The following is a 26,545-nucleotide window of genomic DNA, read 5'->3' on the forward strand; positions in this document are numbered from 1 at the left end:
TCTGCGGGACAGAGCACCTCTGGGCACCTCACAGGATTGAACGAGTGTTGAAATGGGGGGTCGTCACGGGTAGCCGGTGTTAGGACAGTTTTTCTGAAGTCCAGTTACGGGCCTAGCAAAACCATTCTACTGAGGCAGTACAAGACTCCACTCTTAATATAAGGCTGTACCACCTGAGTTCGGGGTAGCGTAGACAGAGCAGCCAGGCTTATCTTAGGAGGGGAGAGAGGGCAGTAGATACAGTACAAATGAAATTGTCATACAGATGATCCAAAGAAACACTGAAACACTATGTATTGTAAAAATAAAGGATTTATTTAAATGCAGGTAGGCCCAGATAAATCTAGGGGTTAAGTACTAACACATTATATGGAATCACAATATAAAACACAACACTATACTTGAAAGTACACAGACCCAAGTATAAACCTTATTTGGAACACCTAACAGTAGTTCTAGGGAAGTCAAAACCTTGTTATACACATTTAGTATAGGTCAAGCCTATTCTTTGGGAGTAAAAGACCAATGGTTACTTTTAGATTACTTTTGGTAATACAAGGACAGTAGGCCCTTCCAGTTGTACAGTGACTCTTGGAACAAATCACATAAACAGTCAACTGGACAATATACTTTTGGTGAATAGTGAAACACTTATTCTAGGTGCAGTAAAAACCTATAACTACTTTTGTCATAACACACAGTTATACCAGGTGAGTAAAACCTAAGGATGTAATGTACCATTACAGATGCTTTGGAAATCAGGGAACCCCAGATTGAGGTAAGCAATAACTCTGGTAACTTGTTTTGGATGGCACACAGCTAACACAAGGTAAGTAAAACCCACTTACTTTAACTTCACCATGAAGGGGAAAGTAAAACCCAATGTCGCACATTACTGAATAGTTATTCTAGGTTGGCAACAACCTAATGTAGACTTATTAAGGACAGGCTAGCTGCAAGTCAGGGGAAGCAAGACCCAGTTGGGGGACACTCATACAATTACCCTACAGGAATAATCTGGTGAAACCAACAAATTACTTTTGTAAAGAGGCACAACCTAATCACAGGAGAGTAAAATACCTTTACATCTACTTTCTTTTAGACTAGTAAAATAGTGGCTTAGGAAGAAAAGATGTTAACCATACTTTTAAGAATAGTGCATCACACATACAAGATCAGTAAGAACTCTTGTAACTGTTAACTCTGAGAATTACAGTTACCCACCAACTCTTTAAAAGTAAGTTAAACACTTGATTTCTTTTCTAGGCAGAAGTCCCAATCCCTTCAAAGTCTTTCCCTTAGAGCATGAGTGGTCTCAGTGGCAGAAGGGGAGTCACTAGGATTAGTGACTAACAGGCAGTGTTAGAATAAGTTCTTTAGTAGCAAAGGTCAGAGTTCCTTATTAAAACTGGGCAAACAGGTGAGTACTTTACTTCTAGGGTTAGCAGAGGGTCCAGGGGCTTCACAGAAGACACCTCAGCAGGATTCTAGCAGTGGAACTGGGTGTACTGGATGAGGGACCTCCCAATCACAGAAAACACCCCAGGACTACACAGAAATCCCAACAGGCTTAAGGTAAGTATATACCCAAGCCAACACAGTACCTCAGCAATGAAGAAGAACTTCAGGGACTGCAGCCAGATACTCGGTCAGTGGATTCCTTGTCCTGGAGACTGAACACAAGACCTCAGAAGGGACTTTGCAGCAGGGATCGATGAAGAAGGCTCTAGGCAAGATTTCTCTCGCGGCTGAATGCGGTTCTGCGGGTTTGGCGCCTTTTCAAGGAGCACAGAAGAAGACAGAAAAGACAGAAAATCGTGGTTGAATTCTCATCGTTTGAAAGGTCCAGCACTCATGTGAGGGGACTTCTTGGACTCGATTCGCGTCTCTGGAGATACACCAGGATGCCCGCGAAGTGTCAGTGAGATTCGGAATTCGGAAGACCGTGCACCGCACAGTGGCTGGAGGTCCCAGGGTATTTGGGTATTGCAAGAACGCAAGCTCGCAGCAACCCGTGGGATGGCTCAAAATGCAGGTCTTCTTGAGTCTAGTGGGTCTCACCAGGCTCTGGGTTCGGATCGTCGTCTTCGGAGACCCCAGGTCGATTGGAAGGAAGGGCTGCAGCAGGCTCTGGTTACACAGCAGGCTCTCTGGTTGCTGGAAATAATTCCTGCAGCTTTTCCTTCATCGTCCTCTTTGGTTTTCTGTTCCAGTGGTCGACATGACTTCAGCTTCCAGGTTTCCAGTATTTATCAGGAACTGCAACACAACCTCTGCATTCTCTTCCCGCATTTAAAAGAAAGGAGCGTCTGGCTGTCCAATCGGGACAGCCAACCCCCACTGGGATTTGGCCCAGTTGAAGGAAGGCATAAGACAAAGGAGGGGGAAGTTGTGGACTCCTCCCCCACTTCCTGTGCTTACAAACTGACTGGAGCCTGGGCGGGGTGTCCAGGGGGCTCCCGCCAAAGACAAAACTCAAACAAAGGAATTTCCCGCCCTGGATGTCAGGGGAAGGAACAAGAAACGACAAGAAACACTAAAATGGCAGAAAAAGAAGACGGGGGCCATTTTGGTAAAATGAGCACCCTTAGGTGCTTTTACTGCAGCTGTGATCACAGCCCGCGGTAAAGGTGCACCAAATTAGTAAAAGGTATCATTGCCACCAGCCATTAAAGGTAAGCTTGTCACTGTAACAGAATTGTTACAGTTTTAATGTGAAAGGGGATACATTGTATCTCCCCAGCACTCCACATAAGGTGGGGGTGTGCTGGTTTCACAGAATCAAATGTAAAAGGGATTCAAAGATCCTTTCTACCCTTGGGAACTGTAGTTCACTCAAGGTTAGCACAAGAAAGTTAAATGGGGAGCCCCTAGGGCAACCCAGCAACAACAGGCACTTATTGCCAATAAGTTGTTAGACATAACTTTAAAAAGGCACTATGGAGAGTCTTAAAAATGACACCCATAAAAAGAGTTAAAGATTAGGTGAGTGTGGAAAAAGGTTCCCACTCACTGAGGTATTAATGAAAAATATCCCACTAGAAAAGCAAAAAGTTCTGGAGTTGAACCAGGAAAGGAAGATTTGCCAGCTCTGTGGAAAACTTACCTAAAAGCCGGTGACCGGACAGCTTCGCAGGAAGAACACAGAAGCAGACCCAGCACAGCTTCTGTTCATGCAAGAACGCTGGAAATGCAAAAGCAGGTGTCTTATTGCATATGCTGGCGATCCTCCAAGATCCAAGGATGCACTCGCAACAGCTGCAGCGAGTTAGCCCAGGAGAGAGCTGGTCAGTCCACTGGTTGGTTCAGGGACACTTCCGAAAGCACAGATCCTTGAGCAGCGGTCGAAACTGGTTGTTCCTACAGTCCAGGGATCGAAGCACTGACACAGGTCTTCTTGAGATCAGGCAGAAGAGCAGTGCTTCACAGACACTTCACTAGAGTCAATGCTGGTCGGCTGCAGAGGTAGTCCTCGGGAAGACGGCAGGTGGCTCTTCTTTGTGGGGGCCTTGGCTCCTACAATGGTCTGATGAATAGCTGTAGGAGCCCTCCTTTTATGCCAGATTTGGCCTGGGAGCATTCAAACAGTCACAAGATCTGCCCAGCAAGAGACATTCAGGCACCATGGATATGGATTGGGACTAGAGTCCCAGCCCCTTAGTATGGACACAGTAACCACTCCTTAGCCAGCGAAAGCCACAGCATTCCCCAGAATAGGGATTTCCATGTAAGACATTTCCTGACCTAAGAAGGTCAAAGGATAATCCGGCCAAAGAAGAAGCAAAAAATCTTGTGGCATTGCCATTTTAGGATTCTGGCCACTTTTAGTAACCATTTGCGGTAAATGCAGAAGTGCGCGAGTAAAATGTCACTGCTGCCACCAGTTTGTCTTAGGCTCATTGTAAAAGTAACCAAAAAACATTCATATAAAAAGTTATAAGGATACAAAGTATCCTAACTGCACTTCACTATAAGGTGATGTGTGCAATAGTAACGATACAAGAATTCACAAAGAGAGACAAATGGGCTCATTAAGAGTTACGCGGTATCCCGCCAGTAATTCCGGCAGGATACCAGGGAACTACCGTACCGTCTCTGCTGCCCGATATCCCAGTGTTACCAGGATACTCAAGGGTGGTGGAGACACCAGTACCTCCCCATTCCAGAGTCCTGTATGACTGCATGGAATGGGGTTGCCTGACTCACCAGCACTGTTAACCCAAATCGCCAGCACCATTAGTAACAGTGCCAGTGATTCAAGCATTTATCTGCCGGTAGGGGCCTGATCTACTGGCAGGTCATGCCTTCAGGTAGATCAGTGCCCCTTCCGGCAGACTTGTAGTTTGCTGGTCTGGAAAGATGCTGGTATATATTACCGGCACCTTTTATTTCTGCCCAGGCAAACCTGTAATGAGCCCGATAGTCTCTCAGTACTGATAGTCTTGGGGATTAGTCAGTGTCCATATAAGAATGAGCAAACAGGCAAGGGACGCAAAGCAGAAGGCTTCACTTGACTCCAAAAAGCCAGGACAGGGTTCAAAACATGCAAAAAGAAAGGGTGTTCCATAGAAATCTATAGTCGAAAAGAAGCAAAAAGAAATGTTTTGTTAGCTGTGTTCAGTTGATGTCAGTGGAAGGAAAGTTGCAAAAAGAAAAATCTTTCATAAGAGTAGCATTGTTTTAACTCAGTTTGAGAAAGCACTGAGAGAACATTGTCAGTGGTGGCAGAGGCACTATTTTACACAGTATTCAATAACTAGTCTTAAGAGGGTGTAATTGGGCGATTTGGCTTTTGTCAAAGGCCGGCGTACAATGGTGTGGTCAGGTACTACTATCCAAAGGTTTTAATCAGGGGAAGCATTGCAGTAGTATAATATCTGGGGCTAGTATTACCTGGGTGCAAACGGGTAGCGTTTGGATACAGATAGATTTGGGGCATTCAGGTTGAAATATCGTAAGGGGGCAGACAGGAGCGGCTGCAAGTAGCTATGAAGTCTCTGCCTTAAAGTGTTCAAGTGTATAACCAGTAGTAAATCTGTGGTGCAGATCTGGCAAACGTGCAGCGAAGGATTCACTTTCACAAGTTGCCAATTCGGGTGCAGGTTTCACAAGGGTGCAACCAAGGAGAATTTCACAGTAGTGCAATCGGGAGCAAAACACATTGATGCAAGTGACTTATAGTATAATGATGGGCCAAGACAATGGTGCGTATATCAGAGCAATACAATCTGGAGCAAAACACAAGGGTGCATGTATCACAATGCAAATGTCAGCAGGGTAAAACCAGGAGCACATATTTTAGTGGTGTTTTAGCTAGCAAAATATAGTGTGGTAAGTATCATACAAAGGCAAACAAGAGCAAATGTCTATATTGTGCAGCCAGGTGCAAACACAGTGATTCAAGTAACAATAGAGGCAACCAGAAGCGAACATCACAGTGGTGCATGTATCCAAGTGCAAACAGTTGGGTATAGCCAGGCACAAATGTCAGTCGTGACATTAGGAGCAGAACAAAGTGGTACAAGTTTTACAGCGTGGATATCTGATGGGCATTCCTAGGATCAAATATCAAACGGATCCCACTAGAAACCAGAAATAACATAAGGATGTAACCAGGAGCAACCACCTTGCATGCAGTTTTGCAAATAACAGGATGCACATTTGGGAGAGAATATCACAATGAGACGGTAGGGGCAAGGTTTTGCCAACATCACAGTGAAAATGTCTGCAGGGTAACAAGAGTAAATATCCCAGTGGTGCAGTTGAGAGCAAAACACAAGGGGGCAAGAAATAGGTTGAAAGAAGCAGCAAATGTTGAAATAATGGAAGTTGGCTGAGACTGTTCTCTCTCACAAAAACGTATAAAATGTAAATTTCAAAGTGTGTAGTTGTATTTCACCATCTATTACTTAAACTTGTATTTTCTGTGAATAGATTGGACTGGATACAGGGTACTGGACGGCCATTAATCATTTCTTCATCTGGGGTAGCCTGGCGGTTTACTTTGCCATCCTCTTTGCCATGCACAGTGATGGGCTTTTCCAGATTTTTCCCAACCAGTTCCGCTTTGTGGGTGAGTAGCGCTGCATCTGTACCCTCACCTGTCTATCACTTAGTTTGTGTTCTATGTCTACCTCCTTTGTATCCCTTTTTCTTCTTTGCTTCTGACATTCCATTTGTGTTGCTCTTCTCTTTCTTCCTTAACATAACAAAGGCAAACCTTCTTTGGCCTAAATTTATCTCAGATTGTTGCCATAATAAAAAAAAGATAAATTCTTCTGAGCAATATGTTTTCAATGGATTGCTTTTTTCCCACAGATTCCTCATCTGATAGATATCCTCATCCAGCTTTGCTGCTCGGAAACCTTTCGACACGGGACGTAGTGGACCTCGACTCAGCCGTCGATCTGTCTTGCTTGGTGCTTGATTGTCGGCTCCGGACATGTTGGGACATCGTATATGTACCACGTCACTACGCCCCATACTTTAGTTCCTTTTTGCCAAGCACTTGCATACTGCTTCAGGAACTTTTTCATAAAAGCTTGACAGCGGTGTCCAGGTGCACCGACTGCCATTCCAAAATGTCCGTGACCGACCCGCACGACATTTGTCTTTGCTGTCTGGGAAACGGAGGAATGTGCATTGTGTTCCAAGATGCATTTAAAATCCATTCGTGAGACGGCTGCCAAACTTGCTTTGGGCCGACCGTCCCTGAAATTCCCCGGCGTGGCTGCTTGTCCAGTCCTCGGAGACAGAGACAGAAGGACCCACCCCCGAAAAGGAAAAGCATTGTTGGAAGCCCAAAAAGCGGTCAGACTCGAGGAGCCACTCTGCCTCGTCTTCATCGTGTAAAAAAAGGCGCCATCAACACGAGTCCAGTTAGTCGTTAAAAAAAGGTAAGCCCTCGGCATGCCAAACCGGTTGCCTTGGTGCCTGGCTCTCCTGACTCATTCGTAAGGTTGGGTACTCCACTCCAACCCAGAGTCCCTCAACCTACATGCGTGGATCTTGAGAGGATGAGATATGATGACTGAGACCTCATAGAGGAGCTACTCGAGGTGTTGCTGGCTGCACACAGACAGTCTACAAGATCTCGGTATGTGTGCAGGTGGAAAAGATTTGAGGCGTGGTGCAGGCAACGCGAGATCGACCCATCTCTTGCCCCACCACTACAGTGATGGAGTTCCTTTTGTCACTGACCTCAGCACGCCTCAGGTTACCACAGTCAAAGGATATTTGGCAGCCTTGTCTGTGTTTAAAAGGACCCCTGATCAAGGTTCCTTCTATACGATACCGGCTATGGCCCAAACCTGAAGGGCCTTGTAAATATGTTTCCGCCAACTCCCTTTGTAGTCCCGGACTGGGATTTAAATCTAGTTCTGACATTCTTGATTGCGGCTCAGTTTGAGCCCATGCATTCAGGGACATCATTTTAACAAAATGCCAGGGGTAGCAGAAGTGACATCACACGACCCTTGACCTATGATGACATCACAGGAAGTGATTTGACCCCACCTTGAAGTGATATCACGGGAAGCGATAGAACACAACCTTTCACCCTTTGACGAAACAGGAAGTGGCATCACATAGCATTGTCTCTAAGCCCTCTACGAAAAATATTGTTACGATATCACTATGTGATATATATTTCATACAAGAATGGATCGCCAGATGTATCGTTAAGATCAGTGTGTATAGGCCCATATTACCAAATGACTGTGAATGCAAGCAGACGTCCATGGCCAAATGATATTGATGTGCTATTATATAGCACAAATATGCATACAATATCACCCAATCTGTGTTGGTACTCATTTATTGACCTTGGAAGCATGAAAGGCTGAGTTGAGATGTTTAAGAACAGTCTAAATCAGTGACTCATCCCCTGAAGTGTGCCTGAAATAAACCTTTAATGAGTCCAGCAATTATTGTAAAGAATTCTAGAAAGACGAATTATCTGGTATTCCCATTCTTTCTTATTTAGGGTCACTGCTGAAAGTGTTAGTTGTGGAACCCCTGTGTGTTTTTTTATTTTTTATTTTTATTTTTTAATAAATAAGAGGCCTGAACAAGAAAGCCAGCCACTCCAGAAGCAAAGAGCCACGTGGCGCTGCGGGACCTTGCATTAAAAAAGAAAAAAGTATGTATTTTTTATTTACATTTTTTTAGGGGTAGCATGGAGACCACGGGTAGCAAGGGAGACCTCAGGGGTCGCAGTTGCGACCCCCTAAATGACGTCCGTGCACGCATTCCTGTTCTTTGATACTACCGTCATTGAAAACAGCCTTTTTGGTTGCAATCACTTCAGCCAGGAGAGTTAGTGTGTTGCAGGCCTTGTGTTGGAAGCCCTTGTTCATGCATATTTTTTCATAAAAGGTTTCCCTTTAATGTAAAACCTGGCTTTCCCCCGAAAGTGGTTTCTGAGTTCCACCTTTCTCAGTCCATAGATTTGCCAGTCTTCTACCCTCCACCACACCCCTCTAAGGAAGCGAAGCGGTTCCACTGCTTACATCCCAAGAGAGCTTTGAGCTTTTACGTCGCTAGGACGTCTGCGTTCCGTAAATCTGACTTACTGTTCATGGCCCCATTCATTGTCCCACAAATGTCTAACGGTAACAAAGCCGACTCTATCGCGACGGATTATCCTCTGCATCGCAGAATGTTACCAGTCTGCAGGCTGGCAGTATCCTGCCGGCATCTGGTCGCACTCGATGAGAGGGGTCTCGGCTTCTACAGCCCTGCAGAGGGGAGTTCCTATTAGGGCCATCTGTCGTGCGGCCACATGGTCGTCCTTGCACACATTTACCAGACACTATTGTCTAGATGTCGCCCGCAGGGCTGATGCACATTTTGGTAGGGCAGTTCTGCAAAATCTGCTAGTGTAACACTTTCTTCCCACCTCCGTGGTCCTAACTGCATGGGAAGTCTATCAGAAGAGGAATCTGCAGGAGAAGAATCCATAGAAAGATCATTACGATAAGTAATTTGTCCTTCTGATGTCTCATGTGTTCCATACTCATCAGTGTCAGAAACCTGAAGGTGTCTCAACCCGCTAGTCCCCGGGGATCTGTCATCCAGGTAGCCAGGACACGGCCATCGCTTTTGGATCCAGTTCCTGAGGGTGGACCAGTGTGGAGGATCACCTGGGTGAGGGGTCTTCGGGGAGTGTGAGTGGGACTGCGTTATTCTTATTTGATGGTCGTAGCTTGCTCCCATCTTTAGATTTTGGATTAGATACATGTTTTTCAAACCCTTTTTGAAGTTTAATAAACACCCTTGAACTGTGGTCACTTGTGTCTATCTAACTGTTGATACCATGCCTTCCTTACATCAGTATCTTCCTTTTCTCTCTGTACTACCTTTCCAAGTTTGGTCTATATATTGTTTTATCTTGCTCTGTATCCCACCGTCTTTCGCTGTATGCTATCTCTTGGTTTCTCTTCCACTTTCAAATGTGTTCCATCTTCCTTTTTTTAAATTATCCCTATGGCCTTGTTTGATGAGCCCTTATCTTCTATCACTTTGTGGGAAGAACAGAACACTCTGAAAACCTGTTTTTTTCACACTGGGTGACTTGGCTAAAAGCTCATGGGAATAAAAGGGAATTATAACAGAACAGGCTGGCTGGCTCATGCAAATTTAATGAGACGGAGCAAAATACCAGAGTGGGGAATGATTACCAGTGCAAACAAAGAAGGAGAAGATTCAAGCTTTGAACCCTCCGGTCCCCTGCACACTGTAATGTGTTGGATCAACCAACTACTATAAACTAAAGTTAATAATTGTTGTAGGTAAATAAAAAATATTCAAACATAAACAGTGTTTGTAAAACACATAAGTGTATATATTTTGTTTTTAAATTGCAGATTTAAGTACAAAGACAAAAACAATCTCAGTATTATTGCAGAGAGCAACCAAAAATGAAGAAATATTGCCAGTAGTCTGCTTTGGAGAGGCGACACGTTTCGAGGATGGACACCTCTTCTTCTTAGGCCTAAACAGACTATAAACAAAATGTATATATTACAAAAGGGATATATAAACATATTTGTACAGTAATACCCTAGAAGTTCAAAGAAGTTAGAGCAAGCAAGTCACTATTTCTGAAGTTTCAACATTAACAGTGCTAATGTATTTTCAACCACATTCGGTTTTTGTTACATAAAGTACAAGTGATGACTAATTCTCTGGAATACCAAAACAATATAATCCTATTACATGAATGTTCATTATTTAAAAGTGGCTTAAAGGCTGAGTGGGGGGAAAATACATAGCATTGCCCGTCAACCCGAATGAACAAGGTTACCTGATAGTGGAATGTTGAGTAATGTAAATACAATGTTCAACATCCCTAAGAAAGTAAGGGATGGTGTATAAAATCGATGCAGAAGTTGGCTTCAAAAGTGAAGGTACTGGTGATCACTCAAAGCATGCCCGGGATGGGCAAGCCTATAGGGACTAGCTCAATCTGTAAAACATAGAGGAAAAAAGAAACTAGAAACTAATATCAAGAAAAGTGTCAAACAAAGTAACGCTATTCTTGTAGGATAAACCAATCAACAAATTGCACATAACTTACACTATTCTTGAGCTGAATGTAAGTCCAGTTCAAGTGGAAAAGGTTGTTGGAGGTAGGTAAAACTAGTCAGAAGTGGCTGTCAGCGATACTCCACGTTACACGTAGCACATAGTTTCACAAGAATGAAATGTCTATAGAAAACAAAAACTGTAAAAAGAAATGTAAATGAAATAGAGTGTTAATAAATCGCAGGTGTGAGGAAAGAATAGGAAAAAATAGAAAAAGATGATACTCATAACGTACCCAAATAATGGAGGAGACTAAGTTCTAATCTGTCCAACAGACATCCGGGAATGGAGCCAGGGGGACCATGATTGAAAATGTGCCGAGTATGGGCACAGTCATAGATCGATTTATAACATCCGATTCTAGAGGAGATTAACAAGAATAAAGTTTAATCACCAATTGCTCCCGACATGGTACTAAATTAAGAGTTTCTAGCCTTAAGATCGTTCCGTTCCTAATGCGCTTGTACTCACCTGTTGCTGCAGGATCGGGAGTGCTGGCCTGAATATGCGTGGAGGCATCGGCGACCGTTACCATGGTAACTAAGTCCGCCATTTTAAGAAGGGTAATGCGGAGCACGTGAATCGTGTAGTCCAATGAGGATGCTACGACTGCTAAGACTAAAGAAAGGACAAACTCTGTCCACAAAGGAGTAATGAGGCGGCCATATTAGAATGTAGTGCTGACGTAGAAGGTCGTGTGAACAACGCGGTGCAGAGAAAAGTATAGGTATGTTGTGCAATCAACATCCGAGGTAACGATACCGAGAGGTGCATTAAAAATAGATAATAAACACTAAAGAATATAAAATAAATAATTGTAGATCAGATGATGACAAAATGTCATGATGCCTACCTCCGGGGAACCAGACCAGGTCCAGCAACCCCGGAAGCAGGCATCAAGTTATTTTGAGCAAGCCCAAAAACCCCTGCTAGGGGCTGTTTGGGTGCGTTCCTGGCGCCTATGGCGCCAGGCTCATATGGAGAGTCAGTCCTGGCGCCTGTGGCGCCAGGCTCATAGAGTAGAATTTACCTGATGCAGACCATGCTGCAAGCTTACCTGATGCAGACCATGCTGTAGAGCTCCAAGCCAAATGAGGCTTGGAAGGGACTATTTTTTACTCTGGTGGGGCTGGGGAGGAATACTTACCTGGGACTACTTTGGAGGCTATTTAAACCACACCCGAAGAGCAGCACACGCTTCGCGTTATTCTGCATCCAGCAGCGTAACGCTCACCATGTCTGCAAGCCTGCATCCAGTCTTCTGCTACGCCCGCCTCGAGTCTGCAGCTCCTAGAAAAAGGGAGGAACAGAAGGAGAAGAGGTTAGAATAAGAGCAAAACCTTCGATCCTTACCTGAATTCCAGATCCACCGCGCCTTCGAGCTGGAAGAAAGAAGCATTTTACGTGCACCGCCTTGCCTGCTGCAGCGCCGCGCGGAACTCACCGGCCTTCGCAGCATCCTCACGATCCACCGCATCCTTCTGCACGTTCCTGCCGCACTCTGGCACCTAAGGGGAACACAAGAACAGCAAAGGTGAGCCAAGGGAATTAACAGAGGCAATAGTAACTACCCCCATAGACTTACCTGATTACCGCCGGGGGTACTATTCCTCTTCACGGGTCGACGCAGTCTCCATTGCATCCTCGCCGTACCCCGGCCCCTAAGGGGAACAAAAGGGACAACAAGATGAGACGAAGGGACAAACAAGGGGAACTCTTCTCACCACAATAGACTTACCTAATTGTACCGCCGGAGGCATTATTCCCCTAACTTCATATTTTCTCTCCACACCTGAATAAGGGAGCAATCCACAGGTTACGTTCTGGCCTTATTTTATTGAACTGTGTAGGATAAGCCAAATCCTTACCTGAATTTCGTCAGCTACCACGAGGAACTCTTCGCTGGGGTCAAGCTGTAAATTGCAAGGAATCGGACAAGAGTGAAAGTCAGACATGTGAACTCTTACGAACTACATACTTTTCGGAGTCAGTATTGTTCTGGAACTCACCAATTCCTTCGAGCCAGTGAAGCAACTGGTTATCAAAGCGCCCCTGCGCTCAATGCAGGATGGAGAGCTCATCTTTTCAAACCATCTGGTGAGACTATAAGAGGGGACATCAAAGGTGATCTGTGGGAAGAACAGCGGGGTGGGGGGATTTACGTTCAACCCCACGGGTGGTTAATTCCCTTTCTCCATTTACAGAAGAATATTCCTACGGGCCAAGCAAACGAAGCTAGGTCGGCCAGTCCAGTCCGTCATCTCGGCCCTACGCGTCACATTGGTGGAGACCGCAGTTGTCCAGTTCAGACCGACGCCTCTGTGGGAGCCAGGTGAGCGTAACACAAAATAAATGATAAGTAAAGTATAAAGACAACTGACTACGAGTAATTGAAAGAGAAAAGGGACCCTACGGGTGATCTATATTGGAGTGTGAGGGCAATGGCATGGCAGAATCCCACACCACCAGGGCTTTAGTACAAAGAATCTAAGTGAGAATAGAGCACTCGCATGTTCACTTACACCGTGAAAGAATTAGATCTCAGAAGAACAATCTTTATATTTAGAAAAACAACATTATCTAACCATACGTCATTGAAATATTATTAAAGTTGATAAATATTGCCAGCATTGTTCCTTGATGGGTATACATAGATAGAATTGACATTTGAATAATATACTCTTGTGTAAATATCCAAAATTGTACAGTACATAGAATTGGTAGTATTGTATATCAGGGGATACTCTAACATCCATGGTTCAATACTAAGGAGTACTCAGAAAAAAACACACAAATCACAGAAAAGATTTAAAACCAGTAAAGAGTTGCATACTCAAGTACTGTTTCAACTAATAATAGAGAAGTCTTATAGGAAACAATTTAGTGAATGTTCTTCATTAAGACCTTTGGGATATACTGTGTCTAAACAGTTGATCCATGTTCGAGGCTACCGCAAATAATTAAATAAAGATAGTAGCCTAAAACAATGGGAAATCCCATTGAGAAATTATCCCCGGTTGAATATAAAAAGTAGTATCCACTGCCACCAGCCAAACTCGATCAGGGGGGACGGAGACGTGCCCCCTCGACTAACAGACCCTGGGGCAATTGAATTGCCCCAGCCAGTACGTCCACAATATGATGGTTTGTACCAGTGTCGGACTGGGACAAGAAATAGGCCAGGACACCGAAGAAAAAGTGGCCCACCCCTTGCCTCAAAAAAGTGGCCCACCCCTCGCCACAAAAAAGTGGCCCACCTCTCGCCTCAAAAAAGTGGCCCACCTCTCGCCTCAAAAAAGTGGCCCACCTCTCGCCTCACGAACCAGAAGTGATGCAATTTGACCCCACCCGAAAGTGACATCCCGGGAAGCGATGAAACACGACCTTTCACCCCTTGTCAAAACAGGAAGTGGCATCAAATAACATTGTTCTTAAGTACACTACGAAAAACGTGGTTATGTTTTCACTAATGGGATTTACATTTCATACAAGAATGGATCATCATATGTATCATTAATATCTGTGTATAGATCCAGATTGTCAAATTACTGTGAATGCAAGCAGAGGTCCAAGGCCAAATTATGTTATTGTATAGCACTTGCGCTTAAGCTGTTTTTTTTATAGAACAAATATGCACACAATATCACCCAACCTGTCTTGGTACTCATTTATCGACCTCAGAAGGATGAAAGGCTGAGATGGCCTTGCTGGGATTTAAACCTGCAGATCAAACACATTGCAGCAGTGAGCGCTCAATCCACTGAGCTATCATATTGGCTACAGTAAAATGAGCAATTATTCTGTAGTGGATACCATTAAAGTGGTAACTGAGATTTAACAGCACACCAGTTAAGTTCATCTGCACGTCTGGTGCAAATTTGGCGGCATGCTGCAGCAGCATGTAAATGATACATGCATCAGAATGTATGATGCACACATCATGCATGCAATTCAATCATCAAAGCAAGGTAACGTGTGTTATCTTGCTTTGATGTGTTATGCCGTTGCTGGTGCTTTTGTTTGTTTCCACAAAATATTTTTTTTTCTCAAACCGGCCCAGGTGTGGGCAGAAACCGGCCCCCAGGGACTACACATCATTTCGGTCCGGCCACGGGCCGACTGGCAGATGGGCCAATCCGACCCTGGTTTGTACTGGTTCTGATCAGAATTTAAGACTAGTAAAGTCAATGGTGACTTTACATGCCCTGGGAGAGTAGTCAGTCCCAGGGTATGGAGTCTATACTGGGGGGTCACTATGACACCCCTGTGTCACTGCACTGAGGGTGCTGTGTAACACACATCACAAAAACACATGAAGCCCTATGGAGTAAAAGACCCCATAGCCCATTAAACACATCTAGACTCAAAGAAACATACTCAAATCATGCTCAAGAGTGAGAGTAAAAGAGTCTCACTCTTGGCAGGAGAAAAAAATAAACCCCAAAAATCCAGCAAAGCTGCTGGGGGACTCACTAGGTTAGGAAATTCAGCCTAAACAGAGAATTCTCCCTAACACTAAGCAAAAGGAAAGAACTGCTAATTGATCCTACTTGCAGATTATACCTACAAGAAAATGTGGTGGAATCCCTACAGCATCTGAGGTGTTCTGAGATGAAAATTGAAGGAGATCTTGAAATGGGAGGCATAATGAGGAAATATAGTGCCAGGTCAGCTGACGACAGGTGGAAGATCCTAATAGAGGGAGAGAAAATGCACATCATCTTGGCCTTGTCGAAATTTTTATTGCTAATCCTTGCTAAACTGAACAAAGCTACCCCAGGTGAAATGGGAGAATCCAGGGTGAAACCGGGGTGTCTTAATGCTATATAAAAGTGAGGTCATGGTTTAATTATGTAAATAGGAACTTTCTACTTTTTAACATTTTCCTTTTGTACCTTTTAGAGGTTCTGTTTTTCTCTTCTTGTTGTATGAATTATGTAAATAGCAGTTTCGCTTTGGCTAAAGGTTTTAAAAGTTGTAAACGGTGTTAAACCCCCCCCCCCAAAAAAAAAATATATATATATATTTGTATGTAAGTAATTTCGACGAAGAAAATTATTACAAAGTAGCTTACTTCGTGGAAACAAGGGGAGACTGTGTAAATATTTGTAGAGTGGAGAGGTTTGCAGTGTATAGTGTGCTTATGTTTTTCCTAAATGCTTTGGAGGCCTAATAAATAGTACATGTTTATACCGTTGTCTGCTGCTTCATTGCTTGGTTATTTTAATGTTAACAGTAACTACACACCAACCCCTGATCTCCTGCAGCCTTTCTTTTCTGCCTACGTTTCCTGTGAGTTTGGCTAGACCCCCAGTATCTATAACCTTGTTCATCAGCTTAGTTATCCTTTAGAAATCTCCCACAGGGCTGGTTTTGAAAATCCTTCCTAGCAGCATCTCAGAGCCGTTCTGCACTGCAAAGGGTTCACAGGGTAAGCGTAAATTCTATTTGGCCCTTTTTGAGCCTATAAGATCCTAGGGACACCTTCCGTTGCAAGTCCTGCCTTCATAAGCCCCACCACAAAAGCACCTCTTTGACACAACTCCCACTGTGCGTGTGACTTGTCATTACAAACGTATTGTCTTGTTTTTTTCACTTTTGGTTGCTGCCAGTTTATAACTTTGTAGGGCACTACTTGCTTATTGCCATTTTTATTTTACTGTTGATTGCCTCATTTTTGTTGTGATACACTACTGTCCTATTGTGTTATTTTGTTCTCTGTTTGTCTCTACCGCTTACTGCAGCAGCAGTGCAGAGCCGTCAGGCCCAGAAATGTTTCTATCTGATCCTGTTCTGACTTTTAAATATGTGCAGCCTCCTCTCCATCACCCCCTGTGCTCCTTTAGGTCCACCGCAACCCCCACCACCCCCAGTTAAATCTGCTCATTATTCTCTTACCTATCCTATTCCTCCACCTCCTACGCTTTATTTCCTTCTCCTCCCACATGCCATAGGATTGTCTATCTACCCTAACCGTCTACATCTTCTCCCCCATTGACTTCTTCAACCAATTACCCCCAGCTCCCTCTCCATATTTCCTTCCTAGCTCCCACTTTGTTTGCCTACCTGTATACTCTGTGCTCAATCCTAACTGCAACAATAATGCCTGGGATTGGTTTGGTTGTTTACTCTTTGCCCCCGCATTAAAGGCTTGTGCAGGGCTTTCTGCTTCCACTTTCCTATCTGGTGTTTCCCATTCATTTGCCATGTTGTGACCATTCTTGATTGATTTGTTTAGTAATTATTTGACTAGTGTGTTGAGTGCAGGTCAAGCGCTTAGTATTGTACCATTTTGGGATCAGGCTGAGCTGTTGGGGAGGCCGTACAAATCCAACAGCTGATTTCCTGCTTCCCTGCTGCTTGCAGTCCTCACAATGATTCTTGTCTGTGGTTCATGGATTGCCCAATTCCCCAACACTGCAGGATCCCAGGGGAGCATTTATGCTGCAGCGCAAGCAGTCTGTCACTTCCGGGTTGTGTAGTGTAGAAGCGGGTTCGCAAGTTGCCCAATCGCTTTGGTATCTAAAGTTTGTTTCAACTGCCGTTGTAATGTCGCAGTCCCTGAACCGTCATCATGCATTTTCAATATCCTCATTTTCTTCTAAGTCTCAATATGTCCTTTTCACATCGGTCCCCCTGCGCATAAGGCTGAGGAGCATTAGAGGGACACTCAGGGAGCCACACTATGCCCCCACCATGTGTCGCTTCACGTAGGAGGTGGTTTTCTCGACCAGGCGCTCCTGTATGTTCCTCAAAGGTGACTTTGTCGCACTTGCCATAACACAACGCCCCTTTTATCTCAATTTGCCCATCACTCTTCACTGTTTATTATGGCCTAGGCCTATTCCGTTATTTGTTTCTTTCTGCTGCCTGATCTCCTCCCTACTTTCTCTGTCCATCCTACAGTGCTTAGATTTACTACTTTACCATGTTTCTATTATGTGTCGCTGCAATTTTATCCCACTATCTCCATTTGTTTGATGCCAATCTGCACCTCATTTTTTAAAGATTATTTTTGTACCCTCGCTCACATTGTGGCCCTGTTTTGTTCAGTTTAGCTGATGCCTCTAATCCTCTGTCCTTCTACTTTATTGCAGGGAATGCACAAAACACCTTGGCACAACCGAGTGTATGGTTCACTATTGCTCTTACTACAGTTGTCTGCATTATGCCTGTAGTGGCCTTCCGATTCCTTAAACTGGACCTCAATCCTGAGCTCTCAGACACGGTAAGAACTTTTGAAGATAGTGTGGAATAGAAGCATGAGGCTAGAACGTGTTGCAGTTCAGTAGGAAAGACGCCCGAGAGGAACTGTGGTGGATAGAGTTCCATTATTAGAACAGGAGGGATTGCAGCTAACTGCTGCGACCAGAGTCCGATATTCAATGGAGATATTATGCTACATAGACTGTCCAGCTCTTATCCTTGCTACAGTTTCCTCTGAGAACCTGCTATTAATGCTTGACAATACAGATTGCCCATGCGACAAGCGCAGGAAGTCTTACACGGAGGCGAGCATTATGCTTTTTCTTCTTTAATTACTGCTCAACAGCAATTCCAAACTTTACTCTTTAAACTGTTTTTTTTTTTAATTATTATTTATTTTTTTAGAACGCATGCCCAACAGGCTTAAAAAACAAACATAAACAAAACATGAAGGCATAGAAGCATCAATCCCAAGAGTCTTAGAGACTCTGTAGTCCTTAGCCTCCTTTCTGTCCACCAATGGCAATCCCTTGACCAGTATAAACCCCTGTGTCCCTAGGTCCTTTCCTCTTCTTTTTTCTTTCTCCATCGCTGTGTAGCTCTTGCAACAATTAAACAGATCCAACTTTAAACAACTCGAATCTCTCTGCTACGCTTCGAAGTGTAGACCCTTGTCATTCCATCAATCCCTGTTATTTTTCTGCTCTTCTCCTAAAACAAAGAGGAGGTCATCATCATAGGGTCGGGACATCCTTTTACAAAATCAATGATAATGCGGTACAACATTATTCCTAGATTTCAACCCCTGAAGGGCGGGATAATGCTCGCCTCCGTGTCTTTAATAGAATCAAGAATTCCTGCGCTTGTCGCATGGGCAATCTGTATTCTATTACAAGACCGGAGTCGAGCATTATGCTTGTTCAAAACTCTGTATCACTGCTGCTGTAATATTAGTCACTGGTCTAAAATAGAATGTCCTGAATACTGAATCACTGGCCTAGTCTGCGGCTTTCATGATCTCCTGCAGCGGAACTCCAGCTGCAAAAGCTCCGGAAGCCATAGCTCCTCCTGCTGAATGAGCTCCGAACACAGATATGTCTATTCCAGCCAATTCCATGACCTCTTTCACCCATCTCGCTATGGTTGCTGCGGCTACCGCTCTGAAAGGCTTCCTACGCGCAATAAGCAGTTGAGTTACTCCTACAGGTCTCACTGTGGCCGTAACAACCTCATATCTCTTTATGCATTGCGCTATGCAGAGCTTGGTGTTATCTGGAAAATACGGGTAAGTAATTATTCTGGAGTTAGTCTTGGTGCGCTGCGCTATGTTGAAAGCTATTCCCTCCGGATAGAAAATCTTCCGCTCTATCTCGAGAGCTTTCACATCAGAAATGCGTCTGCACGAAACCAAACATAGCAACGTAGCTAGCTTCCGAGACAATTGCTTCTCTGACAGAAGCTCGTTTCTTGGCCATTGCTCTAGCATACGTTACACCTTTGTGACGTCCCACAGAACTGAATACCTAGGCAGCGGAGGCCCGCTTACTTTAATGCCCTTGAGAGAAGTCTTATCACTGCCGGATGCGCTCCCTCCACCAGATCGTGACCCGCCAAAATGGCTGACCTATATACACCTATTGTTCTGAATGCTTTCCCTTCTGTGCTCAGAGACGCCAGGAAGTTTATTGCTTGAGCTATAGAGGCTGAAATGGGAGGAATACTCCTCTCCCTGCACCATAATTCCCAGGCTTGCCATGCGGAATTATAGCTCCTGACTGTCGAGGGAGCCCATGATACTTTGATGAAATCTGTAGCCTCCTCTGAAAATCCCGGCAAGCGCCACCTTCGCCTGAAATTCTGCAGGCTAGCAGAGACCGACTCTGATCCAGGATGAGGCGCTCCTGCTGGATCTAAGAGGAGATCCTCTCAGTGTAAGATCCTCTGAGGGAAATCCGTGGAAAGTTCCATCAGAATCGGAAACCAGGCTTGAGAACTCCATTCTGGAGTTACTATCACTAACTCGGCCTTGTCCTTGCGCACCTTCGCTAGGGTTCTGGCTATCATTGCGAAGGGGGGAAATGCATAATGTACGTGTAGTCCCCAAGCCTGGACGAACGGGTCTGTTCCCAATGCTTCTGGATCTAGTCTCCAGCTGAAGCCCAGAAGATTTTCCGCTTTGACTGCTATGTTCTTGCTCAGGCAGAAATGCAATAAGTCTTTGGAAATCTCCAGTAGCATCTTGGACTTTGTTCCATCTAGCTTGTTGATATACCTCACCGCAGAGATATTGTCCATACGGAGCAAAATGCAGCACTGTGCCCTGTCTCTGGAGAAGGCTTTCACTGCGAATGAACCCGCCAGAAGCTCTAAGCAGTTGATATGCAGCTCCAGCTCTTCTGGAGACCACTTTCCTCCTGTTTCCGTGCTTCAGCACCTGGCTCCCCAGCCTGACCTGCTGGCGTCCGATTCTATTATGAGCTCTGGCATGTCTCCGAAGATGGCTCTGCCGTTCCATGCTTCCATATTGCTCAGCCACCAACGGAGTTCTGTCCTGCTCTCCTCGTCCAGAGGGACCTGCTGATGGTATCTCCATCCCTTCTGGAGGTACTTGATCTTGAACCTCTAAAGGGCTCGATAGTGCAGAGGCCCGGAGAAAATAGCCTGAATCGAAGCCGCCAGAAGACCCACTATCCTGGTTAGATTCCGAAGCGAAATAAGCTGTTTCCCCAGAGCTGACCTCAGATCCTTAGAGTGGCCTTTCTTGTATTTATGTTGAAACCTAGGAATTCTAGGTTCCTGCTTTGGACGAGCACTGACTTTTCTTCGCTGATCAAGAAGCCTAGGCTGGAGATAAAAGCCGTCGACCACTGAATCTGTTTTAGCAGTCTTTCTCTGCTCTCCGCCATAAGAAGGATGTCGTCCAAGTATATTATCATCCTTATGCCCTGCTCTCGCATTGCTGTGGCTATAGGCCTCATTAGCTTCGTGAAAGCCCAAGGCGCCGACGCTAGCCCGAAAGGCAACGTCTTGAACTGCCATATTTCCTCCTTCCACCTGAAACGTAGAAAGCGACGGTATAACGGGGCTACTGGAATTGTAAGGTATGCGTCCTTTAAATCTAGCCGGGCTAGCCAATCGTCCTTCCTTGGGAGGTCTGCCAATAAGTGCATCCCCTCCATCTTGAAGTGCCTGTAAACCAGCCACCCGTTCAGCTCCCTCAAATTGATGACCGGTCTCACCTTCCCTCTGCGGTGCACCAAGAACATGTTGCTCAGAAAACCCTCTGCCTGAGGCTGTGTCCTCTCTATCGCCTGCTTTCGCGCTAGCACCTCTAACGCTGCATCTAAAAGACTAAAAGAGCTATCTCCTCCGCTAAGGAATGCATGCGCTGAGGGGGTTGGGGCTGCCTCGGCTCCTCCATGAAATCTAGCTGAAATCCCTAAACTGTCTGCAGCACCCACGCGTCTGCTGATAATTCGCGCCAGTTGTTCATAAAAAGCAACATTCTCCCGCCCACCGGGGGGTAACTCGCGCTGCCCTTTCTCACCCGTGGGGCTATTCTGATGCTTGAAGTATCCTCTTCCTCGGCGCCCTCTGAATCCTCTGCCTCTACTCGCGTCCTGTTGGCGTGACTCCCAGTATTGGGCTCTGGGCCCTTGAGGTCTCCTGTTGTAATTGAGGCGGCCGGACGAGCGACCTCTATTGCGGCCGGCCCCTGAAAAACCTGAGTAGGGAATACTTTTCTGATCGATGCTTGAGCTCTCTCAAGAGCCGTATAAGTCCCTATAAATCTGTTCATTTCTTTGATGAACGTGTCGCCAAAAAGAAGACCTTGCGCCCCTTCTCCTGCCTCGTACGAGGATAAAGTCTCCCAACTTATTGTCTATCTTCAAGAGCGTAGACCTACGCCTCTCTGCTGAGATGGCTGTGTTTGCATTTCTTTAGAGGCATACGGCTCTTTGAGCCCATCCAGCTAGAACATACGGGTCCACCGGCTCTCCGGTGTCCTTTGCTCTCTCTGCGAGGTCCATGATTTTAGCTATCGGGCCTGTCAGATCTAGTATCTTATCCTGACAGGACCGCCATGCGCGATCCATCCCTCTTCTCGTGTCCTTACCGGATTTTTTAATGAAAGTCCACCTCTGGGGGTCTCTGCCACCTTCCCCGAGAGCTCTGGCCTAGGACACTCTGATTTTGTAACGCTCACCTGATTCTCGCAGAGGCGCCGGTCTTGACTGGGCGACTACCGTATCTTCAAAGGTGATGTGTAGCACCCGGTTGGCTCTTTGGGCTGGACCTCTGTGCACTGTATGCCTGACGTGTAGAGTAAGATGTCTGCAGATAGAAAATATGGGGTTAACGAACTGGGGTTATTGGGGTGTCCCTATCTCTTTCCTCTTCTCCTCCTCTCCTGTAGACCCCCAAAGGTTAACGCTCTCACCTTAGGTAAGTGAATGCCGAGCTCTCCATCTGCCTCGGGGCAGGGTGCTGTAACCAGTTTCTTCACTGGATAGGTAGCGCAGGCCTCTTGACTTCAGAGGCCTGCTGTCCGTCATTTACTGCACGAACGGTAAGTTTCGAGTCATTCAAATGTCTTTAAAGTCTTTAGTAATGATGTCTCTTGTTTTGCAGGGTTCCGGCGATGGCGGATGACGGGCTGAAGTGAGTTGAAGATGGAGCCCGTGTGATGAATAGAAGCGCCTGGAAGCACGTAAGTAAGCGCTTGTTGCCTGCTTCACTATGCGCTCTAACTGTCTTTTTATTTTGCAGGTACGAGTTCGGAGCGGCTGCAGGGTGCCGGAATACCCACTGGATTAGATGTGGAAAGGAGTAATGGCACGTGAGTATTAAAGTTCCCCAATGTCTTTAAACGCACCTTGTTTTGTCTTTCAGATGCGGGATGCAGCGCCGAAGGCCTCCGGAGCGTGCGAAGAGTTGGTAAACTTGCCTTTCAGATGCCGGAATGCTAACCTGTTCTTTCTTGTCTTTATAGGTGTTACTGAAGACTGGATTCAGGATGGTAAGCCTTTGCCTTTCAGATGCCGGAATGCTAACCTGTTCTTTCTTGTCTTTATAGGTGTTGCTGAAGACTGGATTCAGGATGGTAAGCCTTTTTCCTTAGGCCCAGGACCGGATGCAGAAGACACGATGAGCGTTCTGCTGCAGAGGTTGCAGAATAACGCAAAGCAAGATTCATCCACCGGGTGTGGTTTAAATAGCCTCCTGTAGTGCTTAGGTGTCTCCTTCCACAGCCACGCCTAAGTAAGAAAAGAGTTCCTGGTAAGAAAAGAGTTCCTTCCTTCCAGAAGAGTTCCAGTGTTCTAAATCTAGGGAGTGGCTCCAGCCCCACCCAACAGGAAAAGTAGTTCCAAACAGAAGAGGATCAGAGGCTCAACTGGCAGGCAAGTAAGCAGCATGGTCTGCTGAAGGTAAGTCCACCCAAGCATTATGAGCCCGGCGCTTCCAGCGCTGGGACTGGGCATATTTATGAGCCTGGTGCCACTGGCGCCAGGACTGGGTCCAAAAGGTCCCAATTGGGACTGGTTGGCACTCGGAACCTGGGTTATGGATCTGCTTCCAAGGGAGTTGGGAAAACCCTGACCTTTTGGAAGCAGAGATCATGACAGATTTTAACCTGAACCTGATCTTTCTCCAGTGGTTTCCTTATTTTCTGGGACATGTATAGCGCCACCTTAGGGGATGGCGTCCAGTCCGTGGAGCGCAGATGCCTGATGGCATCAGGCTCAAACATATCCGACATGTCCTCTTCGGGGGCACCCTCCACCAAGCTGGCATTCTTTTCTGTCTGTTTCTTTCCCTTTCTCCTTAATGCTCCCTGACAGACTTCTCTCCTCTTCCTCTTGCTCATCGTATTCATCTGAGGAAGACGGCGCAACCCCTATGTTTTTCGCCCCTGGGGTAGGGGGTATGAGGCTGGGCACCGCTGATCTAGAAAGGAACGCGTCCTTTAGCCTGTCAAAAGCGTCAGCTGCCTCTAGGGACTTCTCTCTCTTCCCCATCTCTAAGCCCGGGGTTGTAGAAGAGTGTTTCCTCTTCCGGGCTGCTTTACACCCCCTATGTTCCTTCTGCAGAGGCTTGTTGGTGGAGGTCCCCTCACCTGGGTCTTCATCCCTGCCAGCTTTAGTGCCCAATATGTCTTCAAGTACTTGAAGCCTGTCCTGGATAGGCTGGACCCCTTGAGCTACTGCTCTAACCAGGGAATCCCCCAAAACCTGTTTGAAACTCTGAGAGAGGTCGAACTCTTCATCTTGCAGCTCCTGATCCTGGTCAGAGTACTCCTCCCAGCACTCTTCTCCTCTGTCACAGGCCATCTCTGCCTGCCTGGAGATACTGCTATCTGTTGCTCAGACACTGCTTAGACTGTTTGCTAAGAGGCAGCTCACGAGCGTGTGATCAGATATGTAAAGCAAGTCTTTCTTTTTTCATTTTTTTTTCAAGCCTCTTAATGTGCTTGTTACTCAGGATCGAGTCCTTTCGTGTGACTGGGTCCTTATTCCGTTCTGGAGCTGTCAATATGCGTAACGCTCGAGAAAAGAAAGTTACGTGAGGGGGAAACCCTTCCGCGCATATGCGGAACGCTCCGATGAGCCTTCCTCTCCGTCAGCGGCTCCGGAGAGATACGCGCCTTTCGTGCCTTTTTCTGTCACTGAGGGAATGGGTTCCCTGAAGCGAGTAAGATCACTCGTGGGCTACCCATCCCCCCTAATGCGCCCTGTACTCAATAGGAATCACTGCTCCGGTACCGGGCGCTGACGCGAGTCGCTCTTACTACCCAATGCGCCGCGGCTGAATGAATACGCTGCGCTCGCAAGCAAATAATAATCACAACAATACTAATAATGCGCACCTACGCGCTACTCAATGACACTAGAGAATAACGCTAGTAAATTTGTATATTATCATGAGACACAGCTTCTTGACATAATTAAGAGAGTACTTAACTGTCGAGCCAGCAAAAAAAGAAGAGGAAAGGACCTAGGGACACAGGGGTTTATACTGGTCAAGGGATTGCCATTGGTGGACAGAAAGGAGGCTAAGGACTACAGAGCCTCTAAGACTCTTGAGATTGATGGTTCTATGCCTTCATGTTTTGTTTGTTTGTTTTTTAAGCTTGTTGGGCATACGTTCCTAAAAAAAAACAGTTTAAAGAGTAAAGTTTTGAATTGCTGTTGAGCAGTAATTAAAGAAGAAAAAGCATAATGCTCACCTCCAGTCTTGTAATAGAATCCCTAGATGGGGTGATTTAAATGTTGCTGGAGAATTACAGCTCAGCTGAATGTTATAATAAACTTGAAACAAAATCAAACCCCAAAATATGTATGAATGGTTAATAAATCTTTACCTGAAACAGTTAATTGTAAATATGAAACCCATGATCGCTGTGATGGTTTGCCCACTGCCTCAAAATCATCTGCATTCTCTGTCCATTTTTCACTCTATTACCAGAGTGTGACGTGCTGGAGCATTTTCATCTTTGCTACATTCAGATGAACTATTCCTCAAATCAAGAGGAGCACACCAGCCGTTTGCCATCTGAGTTGGAATCCTCCTTACCAACTGATTATTGTCAACGGCAGAGACATTGGAAACATGCACCCCATATGAACATAAATTTCTGATGTTTGTTAATCTGCTTAGAATCACATGCTGTGCATAGTCCGACATCCAGTGGTCACTGCGGAGTATTGCATTTTGTTTTTCGTAGTCGAAAAAGGGACGTCGACAAGCCGTGTCTGTAACACTATCCCTATAGTGACGTGCGGTGTACCCACAATCCCTCACGCCTCGAGGTCCCTCAGATTGTTTTTTTCCGCCCAGATATTGGTCGCCTTTACGCGGAGCTCCTCGAGAGACATTGCAAATTCATTTACTCGATCTTTGGTCGTTAATTATTAATATCTATTTACATAAGATCCCTCCCTCGACGTAGCTGCGAAGCCATTTCTCCGCCGAGCAAGAACTTCGACGGCAGGGACGAGACGGAGGAGATCCTTCGGCGCTGCCGAACACGTGGCCTGGCCTCGCCGGCCAAAAGCTATTCCCTCCGGATAAAGTAGGGAGAGTGGGGTTGTGGGACATTTCTTGTTTCTCTCTGAGAATGCCTTTCCTTTTCCCCTCGGGGTTGTTATCACAGTGAAATATTTCCTCAGCTATGGAGAGGACACCCTTTAGGTTTTGCCCACATTGCAAGGGCAAGTTTACCTGGAAAGACCAGCATAAACGGTGTAACCGTTGCTTGCCCCTCGACCACAAGGAAGACGGCTGCGCGGCTTGTCAGCTTCTTAAGCCTAAGACTTTAAAGGACCGCAGGGTCAAAAGGTGGGCAGACTACGCCATGTCGAGGTCCGATTCCTCACCCGCCGCCGCCGAAAGTGACGAGGAATGTGATAACCCGACATCCGTTTCGGAAGTCGTAGACCTCTCTAAGGAGCGCTCGGGCTCCTCGTCGTCTGTCCCCGGCCCGAAAAGCTCGGCTCACGCCCTGTTTATGGGGATGAACATCCCGGCGACACTGACGCACACAAAAAACACTCCCATAAACACATAAACCACAGCTCTTTTTCGTCGAAGACGAAGAAACCATCAGCGCCAACAGAGACGCAGGTTCCACCGGCGTCCTCCTCAGACCGTAAGAGTCTTAAACCCCCCCTCGCAACCGCAGACGCGACTGGGCTTCCCCCAGATAAGGGTGCTACCCCCAAACCGCCAGTCGAAGCGCTCCGTCAGAGAG

The 26,545-nt window shown here is 45.8% G+C and overlaps 1 protein-coding gene across 3 annotated transcripts in view; it reads left to right on the forward strand.

The window, feature by feature from the left end:
- ATP8B2 (ATPase phospholipid transporting 8B2) overlaps positions 1-26,545 on the forward strand; it is a 2,597,648-nt gene that overhangs the window by 2,556,674 nt on the left and 14,429 nt on the right. For all 3 annotated transcript variants that reach the window (XM_069651926.1, XM_069651943.1, XM_069651936.1), the window contains 2 exons: positions 5,935-6,073; positions 17,685-17,815. In XM_069651926.1, the coding sequence (XP_069508027.1) occupies positions 5,935-6,073; positions 17,685-17,815 (270 nt within the window). The remainder of the gene's footprint in view (positions 1-5,934; positions 6,074-17,684; positions 17,816-26,545) is intronic.

Source organism: Ambystoma mexicanum, chromosome 1p (assembly GCF_040938575.1).
Source record: "Ambystoma mexicanum isolate Mex_15411 chromosome 1p, UKY_AmexF1_1, whole genome shotgun sequence".
Classification (NCBI taxonomy): domain Eukaryota; kingdom Metazoa; phylum Chordata; class Amphibia; order Caudata; family Ambystomatidae; genus Ambystoma; species Ambystoma mexicanum.